Source organism: Sciurus carolinensis, chromosome 3, assembly GCF_902686445.1.
Source record: "Sciurus carolinensis chromosome 3, mSciCar1.2, whole genome shotgun sequence".
In the NCBI taxonomy this organism is placed as follows: Eukaryota; Metazoa; Chordata; class Mammalia; order Rodentia; family Sciuridae; genus Sciurus; species Sciurus carolinensis.
In genome coordinates, this window is record NC_062215.1 from 20,502,832 (window position 1) to 20,525,229 (window position 22,398).

Genomic DNA, 22,398 nt, shown 5'->3' on the forward strand with positions numbered 1-22,398 from the left:
ATTCTCCCACATCTCTAGAGGTCAGCAGTCTAAAATCCAGGAGACAACCGGGTTGGTTCTTTCACACAGGCTCAGAGGGAAATTGTTCTCCACCTCCCTTCTGGTTGTCGCTGGCAGTCCTTGGCATTCCTTGACCCATAGGCACATCACTCCAGTCTCTGCCTCCATCTTCACATCATGTTCCCTCCCATGTGTCTGTCTTCTCATGTGAACTTCTTATAAGGACACCAGTCATTGGATTAGTCCCACCCTAATCCAGCATGACCTCATCTTAACTAATTATATCTGCAAAGACCATTTCCAGCCGGGAGCAATGGCACACACCTGTAACCCCAGCTGCTCAGGAGGCTGAGGTAGGAAGATCTCAAGTTCAGAGTCAGACTGAGGGGCTGGGGATGTAGCTCAGTTGGTAGAGTACTTACCTCTAATGCACAACACCCTGGGTTCTAATCCCCAGCACCACAAAGCCAGCCAATTTAGCAAGGCTCTAAGCAATGCAATGTAGCGAGACCCTGTCTCTAAGTAAAATATATAAAGGTCTGGGGATGCGGCTCAGTGGGTGAGTGCCCCTGGGTTCGATCCCCAGTACCAAAAAAAAAAAAAATCTATTTCCAAACAAGATCATGTTCTGAGGTTTTATGGACATGATTTTTTTAGGAAACTGTTCAACCAGCTACACTCCACCGCCAACTCTGGAGTAACTGATCTTGGTTTTTCTCATAAATTAGTTTTACCTGGTTTTGGTGGATCATAGAGTACACAGGTTTGTGTGTCTGGCTTGTGTTCATCTCATGAACATTCACCAACATTCATCATGTCTATAAGGTGTTGTATGTCTATAAGCTGTAGTTTTCTTTTCCTTCATTGCATAGTACTCCACTGCCTGAATATACGACAATCCTCCTGTTTGCTGGACACCTGGATAGTTTCCAGTTTTATTCTATTATGAATAGTCTTCAATGAACATTCTAGCACATCTTTCTGGTGACTTCTCTTTAACAATTAGCAAATAATTAAGAGTATCAGGGCTGTGAGGCTTCCTAAGACCACCCTGTGTTCAACTTTATGATTTCAGATGGGGAAACTGAGGCCCAAGTCTAGCCAGTGAATTGGTGGTAGAGTGGGGCCTGGCATTCAGTGCTGGTCATCCCCGCTCCAGGGACCCTTCCACCCTATCCTACCGTCTTCAAGTTAGTGCTGAGTCATCCTGGATCTCTAGTCTCACCAGTGCCTCCCATCTCCCAGCAGTTCCTGCAGGCCCTCTACTCCAGCAACCGTTGACCCTCGACCCCCCATCCCAGGAACCAGCCCCGTCAGATCTTTTGGATGCTGCCTCCTCTTCTTCCTCCTCCTGCCCACCCTGCTCCCCAGAGCCTGGCAAAGAGGCACCAGGGCCTGAGCCGGCGGCAGCGGCTATGGGAAGTGGCGTGAATGGGGAAGGCAGGAGTGAGAAGGGGCGCCTCTACTGTCCCACGTGTAAGGTGACAGTAAACTCGGCCTCCCAGCTTCAAGCTCACAACACAGGTCAGTGCCTCCAAGGAAGCTGGAGTTGGGGGAGCAGGGGCTGGAAGGCTGAGCCTCACCAGGTGTGGGCAGGCTTGAGCTCCTGGGCATTTCTTCAAGCACTGGGCGACAGAAGTACTGTGCTCAGCTGTTACTGGGCAGGCATTTCTGGGTCCTCCCGCTAATCCCCAGGGAGGGAGAACTGGGAAGAGAAGCCTGAGGCAGCAAGAATTGAAGGTCACTAGGGGCTGGGGCTGTAGCTCAGTGGTAAGAGCGCTTGCCTCGCACGTGCAAGACACTGGGTTCTATCCTCAGCACCACATAAAAATAAAGATTGTGTCCACCTACAACTAAAAATATTTAAAAAAAAAAAAAAAAAAAAAAAAAAAAAAGAATTGAAGGTCACTAAATCTCTGAAGTCACTCCAGACTCCAGAAAACAGGAGGCACCTCCTCCATTTCCTCCATCTCTCCTTAGATCAGAAGGAAAGGATTGGGATTAGAGCAGAAAGGAAGCTGATCAGCTGCCCACAAGGTCTTCCTTGGGGGTGCCTGGCAGGAAGCCAAACACTTAGAGGCTGGAAGGCAAAGTGTGTGCTAAGCGGCCTGGAGACCAAGGGACAGCCCAGCTGACCTGGTTAGAAGGGGTCCCTGTGGCCCTTGAGACCCCCTATGTGGTACTGACAGTCTTCTTCCTTTCCAGGAGCCAAACATCGGTGGATGGTGGAAGGTCAACGAGGGACTCCCCGAAAGGGCCGGGGCCGCCCAGTATCCCGAGGAGGGGCTGGACACAAGGCCAAGAGAGTGACAGGGGGTCGGGGTGGCCGGCAGGGGCCCAGCCCCCCGTTCCACTGTGCTCTCTGTCAGCTCCAGGTCAATTCAGAAACCCAGCTCAAGCAGGTGGGAGAAAGAAGTCCTTGACTCGGGTGGACTGCTGAGAGGGTGGGCAAGCAAGGGGAGAGGCCACCTGCAGAGGCGGGCAGAGCTGCGGGGAGCAGGGGCTGAGGAGCTGGGGTGGGCCCCCTGACGCCAAGCCTGCCTCGCTGCCCAGGCCACTGTGCCGAGTCCCCAGTACCTGTGCATTGAATGTGTGAGCTGCGGGTAGAGGAGGTGTCAGATAGTCAAGGGTGATGCAGCAGTTTTGGGGTCCTTGGGCTTCCTAATTTTGTTCCCACTCTGTCTCTCTGTCCACTAGCACATGAGCAGCAGGAGGCACAAAGACCGCCTGGCTGGGAAGCCCCCCAAGCCCTCCAGCCAGCACAGCAAGCTGCAGAAGCACGCAGCGCTGGCTGTGAGTATCCTCAAGGTATCTGTCTCCAGGCAACAGAGCTGGGACTTGGGTCAAGAGGGAGAGGGTGGGGAGAAGGGAGGGCCAGCTGGGGGGCTTGGTGGTATGGCAGGAAGGAGGCCACCCCGCTCTGAGGCTGCCTGAGCAGGGGAAGAGCTGGGGTTGGGCTTTTGGCCATCTAGGGATCTGCCCACAGGAATTTCCGGGGAGGTGGACTGGGGTTGTAATCTTAGGGGCAAGAGGGAGGGGTGGGCGTGCATCTCCTAGAGACCATCTCTACCCCCCCACCAGCCTCCTCCCTTCTCCCATCCTGGGGTTGTCCTCCCTCTGGGCAGGAAGACAGGTGGTGGAAAAAGCCCTTTGGAATGACTGGGGGTGGGAAGGGAGGAGGATTTAGGTTTGGAACTCTAAAAAGCACGTTCCCTGAGGCAAAAAGCCTGAAAGATGGGGCCCAGGCAGGGGGTGAGCTCTTTAGGGGTCAGAGGCCCTGTCCATTCCTCTCCTTTCTTTGTAGTCTAAACTGGCCTTGCAGAAGCAACTCACCAAGACGCTGGCAGCCCGCTTCCTGCCCAGCCCGCTGCCCACTGCAGCCACAGCCATCTGTACCCTGCCAGGACCCCTGGCCCTCCGGCCTGCCCCCACAGCAGCCGCTACCCTCTTCCCAGCTCCTATCCTGGGCCCAGCTCTGTTTCGCACTCCAGCGGGAGCCATCCGCCCTGCCACGGGACCCATCGTCTTTGCCCCCTATTAGCCCTGCTGAAGAGCCCAAGGCTGATTCCCCAACAGCCACACTGTCTCCAAGACACCTCCGGTTCCTGCATCCCACAGGATGGCCTTTTACAACAGGAGGGCAGGGGGTCCTGCCCAGTCCAGGAAGAACTGAGCTAGTTAAGGGCAGCTACCTTTGCTCCATCTGGACTGGGGATTCGCCAGTTGTCCCTCCAGACCTCGCCCTCTTTTTCGGGTCCTTCCAAGGCCAGTCCTAGGCTCGCCTGCATTTCCCAAGCCTGATAAATCCCAAAGATCTATGCGGAACCCCAGCCCCAGCCTCGTGGTGCTGTCATTTTCCCCAGAGACCTACACCCACATAGCCAGGCCCCGGACATCTTAGCTTCTGTAAGCAGCCTCTCCTGGCCTGTGAACAAGTCCATGACCTCTACCCCATGCTCTGGAGAAATCACTGAAAATAAGGATGGGGTCTCAAGCTGGAGAGAGTTCAAGGCTTTCATGACAAGGTGACCCCGGGATGTGGTAGAGAACCACAGAGGAGAGAGAACTCCAGTCTCTTGATCAGGCAGCGCTAAGGTGGAGTAGAGCCAGGCAGCCTTGCCTGCTTTCAGGGATGAGGCTAGGACAGGAGTAGGTAAAGGTGGTGTTGTGTGGCTCAGACTCAAGTGAGCCATCCCATACAGCTTTCCCTTCTGACTTCTGGACCCCAGCTCTGGGAGACACTGAGTCCCCTTTGGACTATGGACTCAGCTAACACCAAATCCCGGCCCCTGATTAACACCCAGGAATCCCATATGAATAGCTCCCTATCCCAGACTGGCCCCCAGCACTAAGTTCAGCTTTCCTTCTTCCCAAGCACCTCTCCCACTGTAAAGCTGAGCGCTGGGATGCAGTCTGATACTCCCACAGACCCACTTCCATGCTGCCAGTCAGTGTCACAATCCCATCCACTCAACCCCAGCACTGTCCCCTCATCCCACAATACGGGACTTTGCCAGTGTCCCCCTGCATCTTTTTTTGAAAGATATTTCCAATGGGAGAACAAGAAAAGGGGGGGAGGGGAGGAAACTTTTTGATAACAGTTGTGGTTTTATTGTGTCCAACATATCAATAAATGAACTTTGAGCCTGAGCCTGTAGCTGCCCTACTCTCCTTGCCCAGCCTTAGGCACCTGCCCCTGCTCACCTCTCCCATTCTGGGGAGAAGGGGCGTATACTGGAGGTCGCCTGGCTGTAGTGTCTCACCTATGTTAGGTGTGCACACCAGAAGCATGAAGTGGGCACTGGAAGGTTGGAGGTTTTAAGCTCACTTGATAGCACATCTGCATGAGTAGCTATCCTTCTGAGCCCCAATGGAAGGCCTGGGGGCTCCTAGGAAGCTGCTAGTGATTTGCCTGGTTCTGTTCAGACATCTGAGGTAAGAAGGGCTAGAGGAGCACCTTGTCCGGCCTTCACCATGGCAGCAGGCATATAAATATAGGTGATATAAATAGTCCAGCTACTAGCTGAAAACAACCAGAGGAAGGGATGAAGACCAGCCCCCAAGGGCAGGTGGGCAGATTGGGCACTGAGTGGCCACTCTGGCAACTGAGAGTGGAGAGTATACTCCTGCCCCCTGGTGGTTGGAGGGAGAGACGTGTCCAGCCTCCAGGGCTGGTAGGCATAGCACCTTGAAGATGGAGAAGCAAGGGGGCCAGCTGAGTTGTTAGGTGGCTCAAGCCACTGGCTTTAGAAAAAATCATCCAACTGGAAAGGATCTAGATCATCTAAGGAACTCCTGTCAACTTACAGATGAGAAATCCAACGCCCAGAGGGGAACGACCTAGCTGGGTCACAGCTTGTTGCTCAGCCCAGTCGTCACTCCATTCCACCTCAACCAACGAGGCCCACCTGCTCTCCAAACAGGAAAAGGAAGTGAAACAATTGGGAGCAGGGGAAGAGTTCATATAGATAATGATACTCCTAGGTGACTAGCCTCTTCCAGTCAAGGATAGGCCAGGAAAAAGGTGAGGTGAGGGACAGAGCTTCTCCTAATGCTAACACGAGTAAGCACATGTGCATCACACATACAATACCTGGATACTCATTCTCAAGTCCAGGCTAGTGCCTTAAAAGTGAGTGTTTGAGAGAGAGAGAGTGTGTGTGTGTGTGTGTGTGTGTTACTGGCAGGAAGCTCAGGAATTTGGGACCCCTATAATAGGACCCAAATTGGGCACTTTCAGCATGACAGCTCTGCTTCCTGTCCAGGACAGATAGAAGGGGCAGTGACCCACAACTCTAGGCAACTGGAGAAAATCTGACGTAAGCTGGGAGGTAAAGCAGGGAGGATATAGGAAGGGGCACTAATCAAAATTATCTGCATTTCTCAGAGTTGAGAGAAAAGCGGCATGGGCCTGAGCTAGCCCAGATGCCTGGCCTAGTGGAGTGCTCCCTCTGCTGACCAGGAAGGACAGACTGCCTACAAATCTCCCTAGCCCTCAACCCCATCCTCTAGAGCTCCAGAAGCTGGAATAGGGTTGGGAGGGTAAAGAAGGAATGGTAGCTCTTCAGCCATCCAAGGAGCCACTGCCCTTGTTCTTGCGGCTGAGGGGGAAGGCAGACTTGCTCTGGGGCTGGGTCATCTTGCTGGCCAGGTAGACAAAGGGCTCCAGCAGGGAGCGGCGGTCAGCCACTGATACCTCCCACAGCTTCACCTTCTCTGACTTGGCCCAATGCTGAGCCACATCTGGGTCAACACGCCGCTGTTCCTGTAGGTCACACTTGTTGCCCAGGACCACAATGGTGACCTGAAAGAGAGAAAGAACAGAAGCCTCTGGGTATACTGGATCAGAATCAGTTGTTGGGCTGTCAGTTTCTGGCACAACAACTGGTGAGAAGCACTCCCAGAAGGCCTGCAGCTTAGAGGAAGATTTTGGAGAACTAAAGAGCATGAAACGATCAGGAAGAAAGATTAGCAGGCGCTTCATGATTTAGGTCAGGGACTCCTTAAACAGAAGAAGCTTCTTTGGTTAAGCTGTCTCGACATGTGGCAACCTCTGGGGGTGATACCTTCCAGTGACCTCCATGACCTTCTAGCTCTTAACCTCTCTTGGCAAATGAGTGAAAAATGGAGCCATGACAGGCCTCCTAAAGCCAGTTCAGGGTCCATACTCTCCCACCACTGGGCTTTCCAACAGAAGCCTGGGCCACACACCTCCTTCTTATCCTTAGATTTGTCAATCTCCTTCTTGAGTAGCTCCACACGCTGAAAGGACTCTCGGCTGTCTGTGCTGTAGACCAGGACGTAGCCATCAGTGCAGGAGAAGCAGTGCCGGGGCAGCTCGGACCCATCCCGAAGCCCCCGGGTGTCGTAGAAACGCACCTGCTCCCGCACTCCCCGGTCTGTCTCAATAGAGCCCACATAGATATCTTCCTGGGTCTCAATCATCTCAGAACCTGGGATAAAAGAAAGTTTGATTGGAAGGAAGATGAGAAATGTGAAAGCTAAGAGTCTGGAAGGATTGGAATAATTTAGGGGAACAGACACCTATACCGTGCTAAATAAAGTGTGACCCAGGAGTTGTTCCTCTCTATCTTGGACACTGGGATTCTTCCCTCCAGATTTGTTCAATGTTGTAGAACGGGGGATTATGATGTTAGTTTTACACTTCAGGATGAAAAACCACTGGAGCAGTTTTTAGCCTTTGCATGTTGTGATCAAATCCTCTTATTTTTTAAACATCTTCCACCATTACCTAAGCCACAACAACACTCACCGACTACATGGTTCCCATACAGGAGCTGTTCTAGGATTGAAGTTTTCCCCACGGAGGCCTGACCACACACGACCACCTTGCAACTCTTCCCCATGCTTAGCCTTCAACCTATAGGAACAGAAGCACCCTGGGTGAGGTGAGGGAAGAGAGCATCAAACAAGGCAGACCTCCCAGTAACTGAGAAACCAACTTTGGGACTGAAAGCAAAGCTTCTGGGATTCAGAACAGTCCTAACTCAGAAAGAAGACCTAGACTCAGACACCATTTCTCCGAAGAGGCCCCGTACAGATCTCCCCGGAAGCCAACTTCCAAACACTGAATCCCTCAGGAGTTCCAAAGATTCCCCGAGGGCAGAGATTCAAAAACTATTCCCTTCGGGGGTCCCAAACAAACTTCTCCAGAGGAAGCGACTGACATAAACACCCTCCCACAAAACGAGTCCTGCAATTTAAAGGATACCCAAGAGGGGCTGCCAGAGTGGTCTCCGCCAGACTTCCCCGGGTAGGCGGGCTCGCAAAGGGACTCAGGCAGAGGACAGGCTCCTCGCTGGACGAACCCCGCCTCCCAGCTCCGTACCACCCAGGGTTCCCGCAGAACCCCTACCAGGCCCCTCCCCGCGCACACAAACCAGGGCAGCCGCAGGACCGCCGCAGACTTCCCCCTTCCGCAGGGTGGAAGGAGATTCCGCGGGCCCCGCCCCCGTCCTCCAGCTTCCGTCCAGCAAGACGAGTTCCGGCGAAGGAGAGCGGGCGCCGGCCACACAGCGCCCCTAGAGGCCGGCGGGGGAATCCCAGCGAGGACTTGGGGTGGAGGTGCGTGGGCGTTCAAGGCTCCTGAAGGTGGACTGCCTGCTGCCCAACGTTCCCTCTCTAGAGGCTGCCATAGTATAGTAACCCTTCGTTTACTCGATCATTTATTCGTCAGATGGTTTCTTTTTTCCTTTGCTGGTCAAACGCTTTACCACTGAGCCACATCCCCAGCCCCCATCAAATGTTTTCTGAGTACTTACTCTGTCTTGTGACACATGGGGGCCCACGTGCTGAGAAAAGTCAACAAGCTAGGCACTTTCTAGAGGAGCTAGACCTCCAAACCAACAATTACACTACATCATGGTGACTACCACTACAAAGGTGCCATGGAGGGCCCAGCAAAGGGGCATTTTAACTTGGGGGCAGCAACATCAAGGAGAAATTCCAGGAAGAGGCTATGTCTGTGTTGAGGTTTGAAGGGCTTAGGGGGCTAGGGTATCCTAGGGTGGAGAGGACATTGCAAGAGTCATGGTATTTTCTGGAACTACAAGTATTTGGGTTCAATATTGATGATAGAAAACAGTCATATAACCAAAGATCTGTGTGGTAGGTCAGAGGTCAAACTCACACCAGTGGAAAACCATTGATAGGTTTCATGCCAGTGAAGCAATTTGATCAGTGTTTCCCTTTAAGGTCACTTGTAGAAGAGCCAAGACTAGGGAGAGATGAGATTGGGGAACAATTAGGAGACTATTGTAGTCTTCTGAGTGAAAAAAAGAAATGAAAAGAGTCTGAATTGGAACAGAAAAAGGATAAATAGATTTGGGAGATATTTGGTAGAAGAAGCAACAAGGCTTGGTAGTAAACCAGAAATCAAGAGTGAGAAAAAATGAGGAAGTCGTGATTTCCTCCATGTTTCTCACTTAGTTGCCAGGTGAATAGTTGAATCCATTCAACAACCTAGGGAATTCAAGAAAGAGAATCAAATACACATTTCTTTTTTCTGTTGTTGAGGGTGGAGAGAGAATAGGTTCAATGTTAAGTCTTGGGAATTTGTGAAATATTCAAGAGCTATCTGGTAGGTAGCTGGGTATACAGGTCTGGAACTCGGGGGGAAAAAAAAAAGGCCTAGGTTGAAGATTGCAAGAGTTGAGAGTCATCAACAGATGAAATTAAAGCTGTGGGAATAAATGCGGTGGCTCAGATATAGAGAACACAAAGTGGGAAGATGGTCAAAGACAGGTTAGCTCTTGCATTAGACTATAAGACTATAAGATTGTGAGCCACTGGCCGGTCTTGTGCCCTCCAAAAAGCACAGAGTAGGTATTTAGGAAAGGGCTAGACTATTGAATGATAGCTGGACAAATGACCTCTCCCTTCCAACCAACTGAGCTTTGTCAATCCTTTTCTACCGGACGGACCTGTGGTTTCAGCTCCCTCAGCACTGAAATAGGCAGGGACCTTGGCACACACTGTTTTCCTGAAGTAATAGATCTTTTTATTTTACGTTATCTTATTTTGTTTTATAATTCTGAATATCAAACCTGGGGCCTTGTGTTTGCTAGACAAGTGCTCTACCAGTGCGTTACCTCCCCAGCCCTAGATCTTTAAATTTCCATGTCCCCTTTAGTTCCCCTTTGCTTTAAATTATAATCTCAAACTCTCCTGATTTAACCTCAGAAAGACCCAATTTAATTGAACTCCACAAATATTATCGGTTTAGGTGAGGGAAGTACTACAAAGATGATTAAGCTATGGCCATGCCCTCTGTGAATTCCCAAACCACTCTGCATTCAATCAGACAAGCGTGCTGAGCAGAGTTTATGAGAGGTGGGAGTACTGGGGACACTGAGGAGCAGGGACCTCACCCCATGAACTGCCTTATAAACTCTGGGGGGCAGGGTCTGGGGCGCCATGTCATGTCAGCCTCCTTAGGTTTAACGCTGAGATGGCACTCCCAAGCGGCTGACATGAAAGCAGCCTCATAAAAGGGTCAGCGTCATTAGGGTGATGAACCAGTTGGTGCTTGGAGATCCAGGGGGGATGAAAGGCGCGAGGTGAAGACGCCCTGCGTTCCCCTGGCTTGGTTGGGCAGGGCTTCCAGGGACCAAGGAACTGGGCTCAAAGTGTCTCGCCTTGTCTTTCCCGGAAGGAAGCTGTGGACACAACTCCAAGATCAGGAAGGCAGTCCTGGAGGCTCTACCCTATAGTCTGGGGTGACCCAGTTCCCACCCAACTCAGACTCCCCTGAGCATTTACAGGAGACCCTGAAGGACTGTAAGTTGCTATGGCAACCAGGCTTTCGGAATACTGAGGAAAGCCTAGGCCTAGAGAGGCAACATCCTGCTTTCCTCCTTTCCTTATTACGGGTAAAGTGGCGCCCCCAACGCACAGGAGCCGTCCCTGGGCCCCCGCCCCGGCGCGGAGACCAACGTGGACCTCCAGGGACGGGAGGCCGCTCTGGCCCCAAGCAGTGCCTCTCGTTGGTAGACGGGCCCGAGGGAGCCCCTCTGGGCGCGGCGCCGCTGAGCTGCTCGATGCTCCGGCCGGAAGTGCTCTTCACCGCCTGCCTCCCACCCGGCTCTCTGGTCCCGGCGGTAAGATGGCGGCTGCCGCGGAGTGCGATGTGGTAATGGCGGCGACCGAACCAGAGCTGCTCGACGACGAAGAAGCAAAGAGGTAATCGGATAGCAGGGCCAAGGAGGAGGCAAGCTACAGCCCTGTGGCTCAGGGAAGCTCATCCCTGCCGTGATGCAGCCTGCAGCTGTTGAGGCGATGCTCCGCCCTCCGCACCCCCCCTCCCCAAATCTGAGATCAAATCGGGATGGACCCCCTGAAGGGGCGCTCTCGGGGGTCAGCCTTCCCCTCCTGCTTCCGCCTGGCGGGGGAGCTAAGGCACGGCCAAGTTTTCCAGCGAGAGGAAGGTCGTCCTTATTGTGGAGGCTGGGTCTCTGAGGGGGAGTCTCAGAGGTCTGTTGCCGGGTGGGGGAGGCGGCGCGGCGTCGATGACGACTTCCTTATACCCCCGACCCCCGCCTTCTCTTGTTAACTTCTGTGCATTGTTGTCAGCACTGTATGTCTCCAGAGTCCTCGCTCTCCTCCTCACCCCTTCCCCCTACACCGATGATTATACCCCAAAGACTAGAAGTCTGGGTACGAGGTGATTATGTGTCTCCAGTATTGACCTGGTCGCTCCCTGGTTATCCCAGAAATTAACGAGGATAGAGAAAGAAGGCAAAGTGAAGGAATTGTCTCATGCTCTACACGTCAGATTCCACTTTGCCCTCCTTCCTGTGTGAGATACTTATTCCTCCCAGGACTGTTCTTGAACAGCAAGGAGGAGGCCAGCTGCTTGAGCGCAGTTGGCTCTGCTGGGCAGCCGCAGAGGCTCGAGATTGCCAGTCCAAACGAGCCGAGGGAGTTGCTGAGTGAGTGGTTTTCGAGAACGCTCTAGATTCTGGCAACAGCTAAGGCAGGTTATTGGAAGTGGGTTTGAAACAGAGTTGTGAGTAGGTATACGTGTTCTAATACTAAAGCCGAATTGATGAAAAGGTTCTGGAAGTTTTGAGTCCTTTCCTTTCTTTCTTTCTTTCTTTCTTTTTTTTTCTTTTCTTTTCTGGTGGTGCTGGTGATCGAACTCAGGGCATCATGCATGCCAGGGAAGTGCTCTATCACTGCACCACATCCCTGCCCCTGTAGTCTTTTCCTTATCAGCTGCCGATTAATTTGATCCTGTTGTTCAGGATGGACTACAGTCCCCTCAGTCCCCTCACATATTTTATATCCTGTTACTAAGCCCTGTTATGTCTTCAGTCTGGATAATTTGAAGTGGTGATATAGAATTGTTAGTGCATGAGTTCTGAAATCAGGATTCTGAGTTTTTTTTTTTTTTTTTTTTTTTACTATCCCAAGTTAGGAACATAAGAGATGCTCACTGAAGCACAATTAAAATGTAATTATCAAGTTCAAGGGTAGTTACCCTAGCCTATGTCTCAAGTTCCTGATCTGTTAGGAACTGAGAGGTTTGACAAAGTGTAGTAGATCCCTGGGATATCTGAGAAAGCGGGATATCAGAGTTTAATCTCAGTTTTGAGTTTTCACATTGTTCCAGTATGTAGTTAGGCATGGTCAGCTCATATGCATCCAGAATGAGTTGCAGAGAGGGAAACAAAACTGTTCCCAATACAGACAGAACTTAAACTCATTGTGAGGATTTAATGTACTGGTGTTTGCAAAGAGTTCCATGGTTCTGAGTGCAATAAATAAGGACTTTAGCCATGTATCACTAAAGAAACTGTAAATCTTTGATGTAGGGAGTGTCTCCAATTTATGCTTCACTTCAAAGTCCTATATCTAAAGCAAATCTTTTTCCTTAAAAAAAAAAAAAAAATTACAGCCTTGGAGAATATTCTATCCTAAAATTGAAGTACATGAACTTGAAGATGTATTTAGAAACAAAACAGGTAATTCTGTAATGTGACCATGTCATACAAAACATACGACATTTGGTAGCAGTACACCAAGATAATAGATGTTGTTGACTTATTTAACTGCCTTATTTCATGGAATTTAAAATGTCATTGTAAAATGACAATTGTTTTATCTACCACTAAGAAAATATAACTAAATTAATGAGAAAAATGCATGTACGTCAGACCTGCATGCTTATGTAGAGTTCTAGACATGCTAAAACATGTTTATTATATATCACTTCTGTGCACAAATCAAAAAAAAGTAAAATTTTATTATTTTTAACCAAAAACTTCTTTATTTTTTAGTTCCCAAAAAAACAAAACTTCTTTTTCCAAAATATTGATGATTAACTTAGAAAATAATGATATAATACATATTCAAGGCATTTGCCTTTAATGGATAACAGCTGCTTTATATAATCTAAACACTAAAAGCTTAAGAAAACCTATTTTGTTGCCATTAAAAAAACAAAATGGAATCTGGCATAAGTCAAGGAAACCCATTCATACTTCAGGTCCTTCTCCTCCAGGAATCAGCATTGTTATGTTTTTTCCATTTAGCAAAATCTGATCTACTTTTCCTTCTTCAGCTGTGATTTCAAACTCGGTGATATCTTCCATCACCAGTTTCTGCTAAGAAACACCAGTTTGTTCTGAGGATGCTCAGACATTCTTAGAAGGGTAAACATTAAGACCTGTTAGTATAAAAAAGCCTTGTCGTTTACCCATGCTGAAATTGGAGTGGATATTTAGAAGTTTTGGAGTGAGGTAGTTTTACATTTTCCATGTTTCCTGGAATCCTGTGTAGCCATACTAGAGGACAAGGAGAGGGACATCCCTTACAAATGCCCTTTTACTGTCTGGCTTGGTTAGAGTCATTTGGCCAACTTCCTGTCTCTCTTATTACAATCCTGCCAGTTCACTTAGGGACATAACAGTTGGTGGGGTCCCTTGGGTTGTTTTTGTGAGGACTAGCAAGGAGTACTTTCTTCCTTACATCTTGGCTCAAGTGCATCTTTCTGCTGCTGTTAAATTGTCACAGTCCCACAGGGGGAAAGATGAAAGGAGGTTTGATGATATTGGTCTTAATGTTTATTTCCTTAGCTTTAGTGTCTCAAGAGAAAAGGACTACAGTTTTTTTTTGTTTATTTTTTTGCTTGTCACTCTGACAAAGTTCAGTTTCCTTTATGGTTGTCAAGGGGCTAAAGTAAAAGATAGAGTAGTTGGCACTCCAGCATAAATCAGGGTTCTGTGCATTAATATTGTTTCACTTTGCCCTCCAGAACAAAGTTATTTAGGGTGAAATTGCAAAGATTTTACATTTCAACTAATTTAAGGCGTTAGAAGTCTGGGAAGTTGTTGACCATTTTACCTAATATATGAATACTTGCCTTAAGTTAAGGCTCTCCAGTCATCTCCTGGGCTTGGGAGCAGCTTGATCTCTGTAGCTAGTCCTTATTATGGTTCATTGAGGCATTTCAAACTGTTCATCAAAGAAAAAAACACTTCTGTGTTTGTCTTGGTGTGACTGGACAGTGAATTCTGAAAGAATCAAGGGAGCTGAAGACTTAACAGCCAGGACCTGTCTCCTTGAGCTGATATTCTTAACCTCTTTATCACTCGGGCAAGAGCAGTTCTTTTTTTTTTTTTTTTTTGTAGTGCTGGGGATTGAACCCAGGGCCTTGTGTTTGCAAGGCAAGCACTCTACCAACTGAGCTATCTCCCCAGCCCTAAGAACAATTCTTACTAAGTTCTTTCTTCATGTGGAGGTGTGTTGTAAACCCTTTGTGGATTGGGAGTTTACCTTTTATTTGTCTGTTCATACTGTTGGTGGAAAGAACTGAACCCTGAATCCATATCCCACGTATTATTGCTGTTGGTATATTTTTACTGCAATTTCTTAGAACATTTTGGAGTTTGTGCCTTTACTTAATTGAAGAGCTTATGGGAATGCATCTCCCCTTTCTTCCTTACTCTGTTTGACATTCTCAGGAATTTGTTCCCCTGACCTTGTGTTGAAGTTCCAGGGCAGGCAGCTAGAGATTTCAGTATGCTTGTAAGCAGACTAGGATTAATCTTTGACCTTGAACCTAAATGAGAAACACTTCATTTTCCTTTTGGTATATTTTAAGTGTGGGTCAGAAATGAATACATGGGAGAAATGAGTCTTGGTTAAAGAAGGGAGAAACCTAGGAACACAGAATCCTGAACACAGCAAATTGAACCCTTATACTAACAAGTGGCAAAATTGTTAAATAATGATAACTGGAGCAAAGGTACACTACAGAAGATCTCTTTTCCTTATTGCTATAGTTCAGATTCACATATTAACCAATGTCAAGAAAAGTGAACAATTTCAAGAAAATGTTGGGTCAAGTGAGTGGCAGTTGCTGTAGTGCCAAGTACATTCCCAACTGAACAGAATTCTCATTGGCTTAAAACCCAGCCTTACTGTACATTCCAGCCAATCAGGGATTAGTTTAGTCATTGAAGCTAGTGTTTTGAAAGTTTTTTTAAAAGCTGAGTACTGGGCACTTGACTTTGCTTTCTTGCTCTAGGACTTTAGAAGACTGGAGAACAATGGTCAGCGACTATCTAGGTGCCTTTTGGCCTGATGCAGAGTCCCTCTGAGAGTCCACTAATGTTTGCTCCCCTTTCTCCAGTGCTGTGATGTGGAAGTTACTTAGAGGTCGTTCCAGGTATTCTTCTTTTAAGTGTCTGAATTTCAGCAGTAAGATCGGATTCAAAGTGTAGTTATTCCAGTAGGACATTTATTTTTGTTAGAGTGACATTTTATTCTTCCCTCAACAGATAAAAATGGCAGTTCCTGTGTTTTATTCAACAATTGGCAGTAGGATGAGTGGTTGAGGCTTTTGAGAATGGTAAAAGGAGGAGGAATAGATGACTTTTCTGGTCCTACTCTGAGACCGGATATTCTATTGGCATGTGACTTACAATGTATTGGGGTGGGCAACAGATTGTTCACAAAAGCAGTTAGTCTTTTCTGATTTTAAAATTACTTTTGAGGAGAGTGTGAGGGAGCTAGCAGGACTTTCTATTCTTGGAGCTGTGAGAGTTCCTTCTTGGGCATTCGCTCTTTTAACCACCTGTTGAACTAAGGACCCAAGAGAACTTTGAGAAGTAGAATACCAGTGAATAGTCCATACTTTCCCACTGGTTCCTATCTCTACCCGACCTCCCCCTGCCAAAACATCAGTGTGGTTTGTTTGTTTTTAACCTTTTTACTTAAAAATAAAATAAAAAGGGCTGGGGATGTAGCTCAGTGTTAGAGCATCCCTGGGTTCAACCTCTAGTACTGGAGGGGGATAAAAGAAGAAAAAAAAAAAAACTAGCATAAGTAAAACTCACAATTGAGGTACCAATTTCTGTGTGAATATCGTGTCTGCAGTGATGGGATTTCTGACCTGGGTTGGTTTGGTTGGTTGCTTTCCTCCCCACTAAATAAGACCTAACTCCAGCAGGCTGCCTGGTGTCCTTCCCTACTTGAGCAGTAGAGAGTGCTCCTGCCTAATGTAGACTTAATCTGTGACTTCTCTTGGTGCATCTAGGACCTCTTCTGGCCTTGTCCCTGTTGAGGCTTCTTCCTGAATGTCCAAAGAACAATTTAAACTGATAAGTTAGGGAATTTTCTTCATATTTATCTTCCACTTTCTCTCTTTTGTGTTTTAAAGTGAAAATAAAAACTGTCGCATAGGAAATTGGATAAAGAAAGTTGGGTAGCAACTAGCTTTGCTAACAGGTAGCAGTTGGATAGAACCCAACCTCTATTTTCTCTGGACAGTTAGGAAGCACCCATATACTACTTTTCGAGCATTCCAATATTTGTGAAATTGTTAAGTTACATGGCTCTTACTTATTTATATGACATTTTATTCCTAGGTTAGAATGTTTTAAAAAGGGAAAGAAAGAAATGGAATAGCTTGCTTTTGGTAAGATGGAATAGAAGTTAGTTTCCTGGGCTCCTTTTACTTAATTATCTCCTGAAGGTCATAGAGAGTACAATGTGAAACAGGCCCTGTGACTTGCCTTTGGGAACAAGAGGTCTCCCTGTAGGAAGGAGGAAGGAATTTCTACTCTTGAGATTGGCCAAGATCTCATAAATTCTGAAAGGCGGAGGGCAACAAAGTTCAACAGGCAGCTAGTGAAATGATTGAATAAAAGAAATGGGACACACAGTTATAGAGTAAGGTGACATTTTGGAAATAGTAAATATAATAGTAATGCCTAAAGAATATTTGACTCATTGGCAGTGTGAAGTATTATTGTTAATAGCCTGAAGGGAAAAAAAGGAAAGGTATTTATTTCAAGGGTTCTTCCTGTCAGTAAAATAGTGTCCAAAATCAAAGGCCCCTGAACACTCCTCTGCTCTAACAAAATAAAACTTTTTTTTCCTCAATTGTAATTTTAGGAAAACTGGATTTATCTTCCACACCAGGAATACTAGAATACATGAAAAAAATGCAAAAACCAGGGCAGTTAAGTGGTGCACATCTGTAATCCCAGCAGTCAGGAGGCTGAGGCAGGAGTATTGAGAGTTCAAAGCCAGCCTCAGCAAAAAGTGTGGCGCTAAGCAACTCAGTGAGACCTTGTCTCTAAATAAAATACAAAATAGGGTTGGGGATGTGGCTTAGTGGTTGAGTGTCACTGAGTTCAGTCCCTGGTACCCCCCCCTCCCAAATGTAATCAAGTTGGACACAATTGTGCACACTTGCAGTTCCATCTACTTGGAAGGCTGAAGCAGGAGTATCAAAAGTTCAAGGCCAACCTAGGCAATTCAGGGAGATCCTGTCCAAAGAAGGAAAAAAAGAAAAAAACCAGCATTTCCTAGTTTGCAGACTAATGAAACCATGATAATCTTCATTTTTAGTGCAATGGAGTGAAATAAATCTTTTTTTCTCCCTTCTACCCTCTCTCCTGGAATAAACCTTAAAATACTGTACAACAGATGTAGAGTTTCATCCCTGTTTAAACAATGTACAGATATGTGATATGTCAAGTAAATCCAGAGAGAACCTAGCCATGTTAAGGACATTTTGAAAACTACCACCCAGTGAATGTGGCATTAGCAGAGGTTGATTAAACTTTTTGAACACCTTTTTAATTGCTAAAAAAGATTAGTTGGCCTAAGGCAGAGATCTTGCCTGAGTGTTCAACTTGGAAGTACTTGGAGAGAAAAATGGAAATTTTTATAGGACTTCTAATTTAGAGCATGTTTCAGTGTCTGTGATGGTATTTTAATGTGTTTTTAATTTAGCTGAGCTGTAAATGTGCAAAGTTGGCTGGTGATCATAAGCCCAAGTTGTCTGGGGTTGATCACATGATCCTGAGCCCTGCTAAGACCTCTGTGATACCAAATGATTCCCTTGGCAGTATTTGTTGAAGTAATTAGTGTCAGCAGTGAATGAATACTAAATTGGGAGAGGATGCTCAGAAGACGTATAAACTTTAACACACATGCAATGTAGAAGAGCAGGTTTTCAAAACTGCAGTGTTCTGAGTTGTGAGATTGTTTCAGAAAAATAAATACATTTTAAAATAGCAAAGCAAACTGGGAACAGTGGCACATGCCTGTGATTCCAGTGACTTGGGAGGCTGAGGCAGGAGGATCACAAGTTTGAGGCAGATTCAGCAATTTAGTGACAACTTAAGCAATTAGCAAGACCCTGTCTCAAAAAATAGGAAGGGCTCGGAATATAGCTCAGTGATAAAGTGCCCCTGGGTTTAATCCCCAGTACCAAAAAAATAAAATAAATAAATAAAATAGCAAAGCAGACCAAGGGTAGAATATAATGTTATCTTTATCTGTCAGAGGGAAGGCCAGACCCTTCAGTGTTGACTTGTTGCAGACAACCCTTCCATCATGCATGCGGAAAAGACAGATTTTGGAGGAGGTACTGGGGATTGAACCCAGGGGCACTTAACCACTGAGTCACGAGCACATCCCCAGCCCTATTTTTTTATTTTATTTATTTATTTATTTTTTTGAGACAGGGTCTTGTTAAGTTGCTGAGTCTGTTCTCAAACTTGTGATTCTCCTGCCTTAGCCTCCTGAGCTGCTGAGATTACAGGCATGCACCACCATGCCTGGCAAGGACAGATTTTTTTGAAAACCTTTCAGTAGTTGTTTTCACAGAATTTGTTGCAGGCAATTCAAGTAGTAGAGATAGAATCATTCCTAGCATCTCTTGGTGCATCAGAGCTCTAGCAGTTATTCTGCTTAGAGTTGACCTAAGGATTGGTCTGGGAACTGGATAAATTAGTTTTAATCTAAAATCTTGACACTTACAGGATTTTGGGGAAAAATAGGTCTCCAAAGAAGTGATAAATATCTAAGGTGATGGATATACTAATCACCCTGATATCATTCCACACTGTGTACATATATTGAAATGCCACATCTTACCCCAAAAATAAATATGTACTTTGCTCTTCCCCCCAACCCCCTGCCACAGTGCTAGGGATCAAACCTAGGGCCTCATGCACACTAGGCAAGCTCTGAAGTATAGTATACCCCAGCCCCTGTACAATTATTATGTGTTAATTAAAACTTTAAAAATATATTTTAAAAAAAGAACAGGGGCTAGGGATGTAGTTTAGTAGCAGAGCCTAGGCTGCACAAGACCCTCTGTTAAATCCCCAGCACTACAAAAACAATTAAAAATCAAAACAAACACACACACACACACACACACAGAAAAAAAACAAAACAGGCATCTAGGAGTTAGGAAACCTATGCAGCCACCTCAGGTATCTCACTGGTGCTGCCTCTGTTGGAGGACAGGCGAAACTAGAGCCATTACCACCTAGAAGGCATGTGAAAATCTTCATTGGAAACATTTGAAACTGAAAAAGCACAAAAGGTAATATTGGAGTTGTTAATAGCACCATCAGGGCAGTTGTGGCCAAGTCTGTATTTTGCTGTGGTATTATATTTTGGGGGTTAGTCTGACTTTTGGTAACCACTGAGAATAATAATCAGTAGCTGAATTTAGTCCTTTGAGAATCTTTCTTAGTCCAGGTGAACCCAGTTAATCCTAATCCTTCCTTTCTCAGTACTGGTATGTTTCAGTAGGTACATGTTGTAACCTCACTTGGTTAGCAAATGAATTGACCCTGGCAGTGAGTGGAGTGACAGATGCCATTGCCAAGTTGCCCTCACTTCCAGTGTTAACTGGCTCTTCTTCTTTTCCAGTCCCACCTCTTTGACACCTCATCCTTCAGTCACTTTGCTGTAAGGGCAACTTGAACAAGCTTCAGCCCTTTCTCAGACTCCCAGGGCAGGACTTGAATGGATTTGACTCTGGAGTTGTTCCTGATGCAGCCTGGTTCAGTTCTTGCTGCTGCCATGCTGGATTCCAAAGAGCCACTCTTTCCTCTGCTGGTCTCACAGGGTCAGACCCCTTGGTTAAAGCTTGTTTGTGTTTGGTGGGGAGGTTCAAAATGAAGGAGGGACTCCATGTTGGGCATTGGACCTGGAGGCAAAAAATAAGCATTCAGTTTAAAAGCACTAAGTGCCCATTGTTTAGGCAGCTGTTAATCAGCCACGTTTCTATGAAAATAAGTCCTTTTCATGGGGCAGTTGTGTGGGAATAGCTAATTCTGGCCTGATGCTGTGCAGTGGTGAGGTTAAAAACATGGTAACTTGTCACAACACAATTCTTCTTGTTCTTTTTGCTGTGGGCTGACTCTACATTACTTGCTTTGTTTGCTCTAGAATGGAATCTACTCACCATTTACTAAAATGAAATGCATTTCTTGGGGGAGGCAAAATCCAGTTCACTAGGACTTGCATCTTAAAGAGAAAGGAACTCTTCTCCCTCTATGACTAATTGTTAGGAATGTCAGCTAGCTTGTTTAAATCCAAATTTAAGTTCTGGGTTTGGATTTTATATGCAGGAGCTATTTTGTGTCTTAATTTAAAGAAATTCATGTTTATTGTCCATGCTTTATTCTGAGTAGCACAGATTAATTTTTAAAGTATTTATCAGTAGGAAGAAATAAATTTTAGAAAGCTTAGCATCGTAGAAAGTTTACAAACTTTAGGGGCTGGGGATGTGGCTCAGTTGGTAGATTGCTTGCCTCACAAGTACAAGGCCCTGGGTTCAATCCCCAGTACCACAAAAAAAAAAAAAAGAAAAGAAAAAAAAGAAAGTTTACAAACTTTAGAACCTGACAAATGTGGGTCACATCCTGATCTTGGGCATATTATTTAGCCTCCAGACCTTAATTTCTTCTCAACTTACCTGATTAGTTATTTAGAGAGTATACTGTACAAGAACCTGGCCTCAATAATTAGTAATAATTGCCTTAAAAATCATCATTTTTTCTGGAAGCCAGTACTGCACTCACCTCCATAAGAGGACTGTTTCAGAAAAGACCTTCCAGAAACTCTAAATCTTATTTCATTTGTGATTTAACAAGCTTTATATTGCTGATACAATGCCTACTTGCATGCCTAGGTGCCTTTGGTTTTCCTCAAGGATTTGTATATTCTTAGCCACTATCTAGATCTTAGGTACAGCTTGGTTAGTGTCTGCTCTGGAATGTACTACTCCATTTCTTTACAGTGGTTTGAATCAACTTCTGAAATCCAGTTTTGGGGAGCCCTTCAACTCTCTTGACTCCTTGTATTTTTTATAATACTTGGCTTAACTTAGGTTTGCAGGAACTTGTACAGCATGTAGAAAGATTTCGATTGTTGCTTTAAGTCTTGGAATTGCAGGGGGTGTCCCTCTTCAGGACTTTTAATAACATATGACTTTTTTTTACAGCATTGTGACATTTGGTATAAGATTACTCAAACCAATTTATATTCATTGCATTTCAAATTGGTCATCATTTGTAGATTATATCCATTTTTTTTCTCCTTTCTTCTGACAGCCTTTTCATGTTATAAGGACTTACCAGGACAGTGAGGGAGAAGAATGGAAAGGGAGATTGCCTGAATTTGAGTGTAACTTTGCCAACTTGTAGTTTAAAATACATAAGCAAATAAGTCACAAATCTTTCCATTGCCCGTATCCATGGAATCAAGTTATAAACTGTGTACCATCACCAATGTTAAAAACATTAGTTTTTGTCTCCACTCCAGGCAACCCTGAACTTGAGTCCTTTTTTGCATATGAAGAGGATAAGAAGATTTATCTTTATAACAGAAGTGCTCAGATATTTAGTTATGTTACATTAATCATTTTAGCAACGAATTATCTATATCAATAAAATTGGGCATTAGAATTTGAGTATGTTTGATAGAGGATACTAGTTTGTTTTTGTTTTTTTTGTTTTTTTTTGTTTTTTTTTTGGGTGCTGGGGATCGAACCCAGGGCCTTGAACTTATAAAGCAAGCACTCTACCAACTGAGCTATCTCCCCAGCCCCCTAGTTTGTTCTTTTTAAAATACTTATTTGTAATAACTTTAAAAAGATACTTGTTTGTCATGTCTGATTTGCACCTACTTACTGGATGATGACAAAAGGGAGCAATATATTTATACCCACATAGATGTACATGATGGGCAAAGGGAGCACCAATAGATGAATACTCCTTATAGCATGGTACTGGCAACCTATACCTCACATGTCCCTGTCATTTATGTTCTAAGTCTCTTGCTGTCACTCAACTCTGTCTCCCATCTTAAACACCAGTATGCTATGCTTTTAACTCCTTTGCTTTTCCTCTGCTTGTCCTTCCAGTGACAAATGCATGAGCCACTTTTCAGGAGACTAAATCATTAAAACTCTTAAGGGGTGTGACCCATTTCACAGTCAGTTGTCCATTGAAATTACCCATAACTGGTTTTTCTGGAATTTTGCAAAAGAGCCAGCAGTTGTGATGTACTGGAAAGGAAATGGATCTAAAAATTCAGTTGTTGACTGGGGGTGTA

General features: G+C 45.7%; 3 protein-coding genes across 9 annotated transcripts in view; 2 read left to right on the plus strand and 1 right to left on the minus strand.

The window, feature by feature from the left end:
• Positions 1 to 4,650, plus strand: part of Znf385c (zinc finger protein 385C) — a 51,328-nt gene extending 46,678 nt beyond the window's left edge. For 3 of the 4 annotated variants that reach the window (XM_047544771.1, XM_047544772.1, XM_047544773.1), the window contains 4 exons: positions 1,246 to 1,524; positions 2,206 to 2,402; positions 2,698 to 2,808; positions 3,305 to 4,650. In XM_047544771.1, the coding sequence (XP_047400727.1) occupies positions 1,246 to 1,524; positions 2,206 to 2,402; positions 2,698 to 2,808; positions 3,305 to 3,541 (824 nt within the window). In that variant the 3' untranslated portion in view covers positions 3,542 to 4,650. The remainder of the gene's footprint in view (positions 1 to 1,245; positions 1,525 to 2,205; positions 2,403 to 2,697; positions 2,809 to 3,304) is intronic. The other variant, XM_047544770.1, reaches the window with a different exon arrangement.
• Positions 4,413 to 7,973, minus strand: Nkiras2 (NFKB inhibitor interacting Ras like 2). Of its 4 annotated transcripts, none has more exons than XM_047544777.1 (4): positions 7,896 to 7,914; positions 7,274 to 7,381; positions 6,712 to 6,953; positions 4,413 to 6,304 (listed from the first exon to the last, which is right to left on the minus strand). In XM_047544777.1, the coding sequence occupies exons 2-4, from the start codon at positions 7,365 to 7,367 to the stop codon at positions 6,065 to 6,067; spliced, it is 576 nt and encodes a 191-aa protein (XP_047400733.1). In that variant the 5' UTR covers positions 7,368 to 7,381; positions 7,896 to 7,914; the 3' UTR covers positions 4,413 to 6,064. The 4 variants fall into 4 exon arrangements, with proteins under 4 accessions (XP_047400733.1, XP_047400732.1, XP_047400731.1 ...); XM_047544776.1 differs by lacking the exon at positions 7,896 to 7,914 and adding an exon at positions 7,733 to 7,870; XM_047544775.1 differs by having other exon boundaries at positions 4,414 to 6,304; positions 7,877 to 7,939.
• A 2,576-nt stretch (positions 7,974 to 10,549) lies between these two features.
• Dnajc7 (DnaJ heat shock protein family (Hsp40) member C7) overlaps positions 10,550 to 22,398 on the plus strand; it is a 32,073-nt gene continuing 20,224 nt past the window's right edge. The window contains exon 1 of the mRNA XM_047545916.1: positions 10,550 to 10,701. Within this exon, the coding sequence (XP_047401872.1) occupies positions 10,625 to 10,701 (77 nt within the window). The 5' untranslated portion in view covers positions 10,550 to 10,624. The remainder of the gene's footprint in view (positions 10,702 to 22,398) is intronic.

What these genes read in the sequence shown, in the direction of transcription:
- Nkiras2 (XM_047544777.1), bottom strand. Translation starts at nt 7,367, where the DNA reads ATGGGGAAGAGTTGCAAGGTGGTCGTGTGTGGTCAGGCCTCCGTGGGG. An exon ending in GTATGGGAACCATGTAGTCG is followed by an intron (nt 6,954 to 7,273) that starts GTGAGTGTTGTT and finishes CTTTTATCCCAG; the next exon opens with GTTCTGAGATGATTGAGACC. An exon ending in AATCTAAGGATAAGAAGGAG is followed by an intron (nt 6,305 to 6,711) that starts GTGTGTGGCCCA and finishes TCTCTCTTTCAG; the next exon opens with GTCACCATTGTGGTCCTGGG.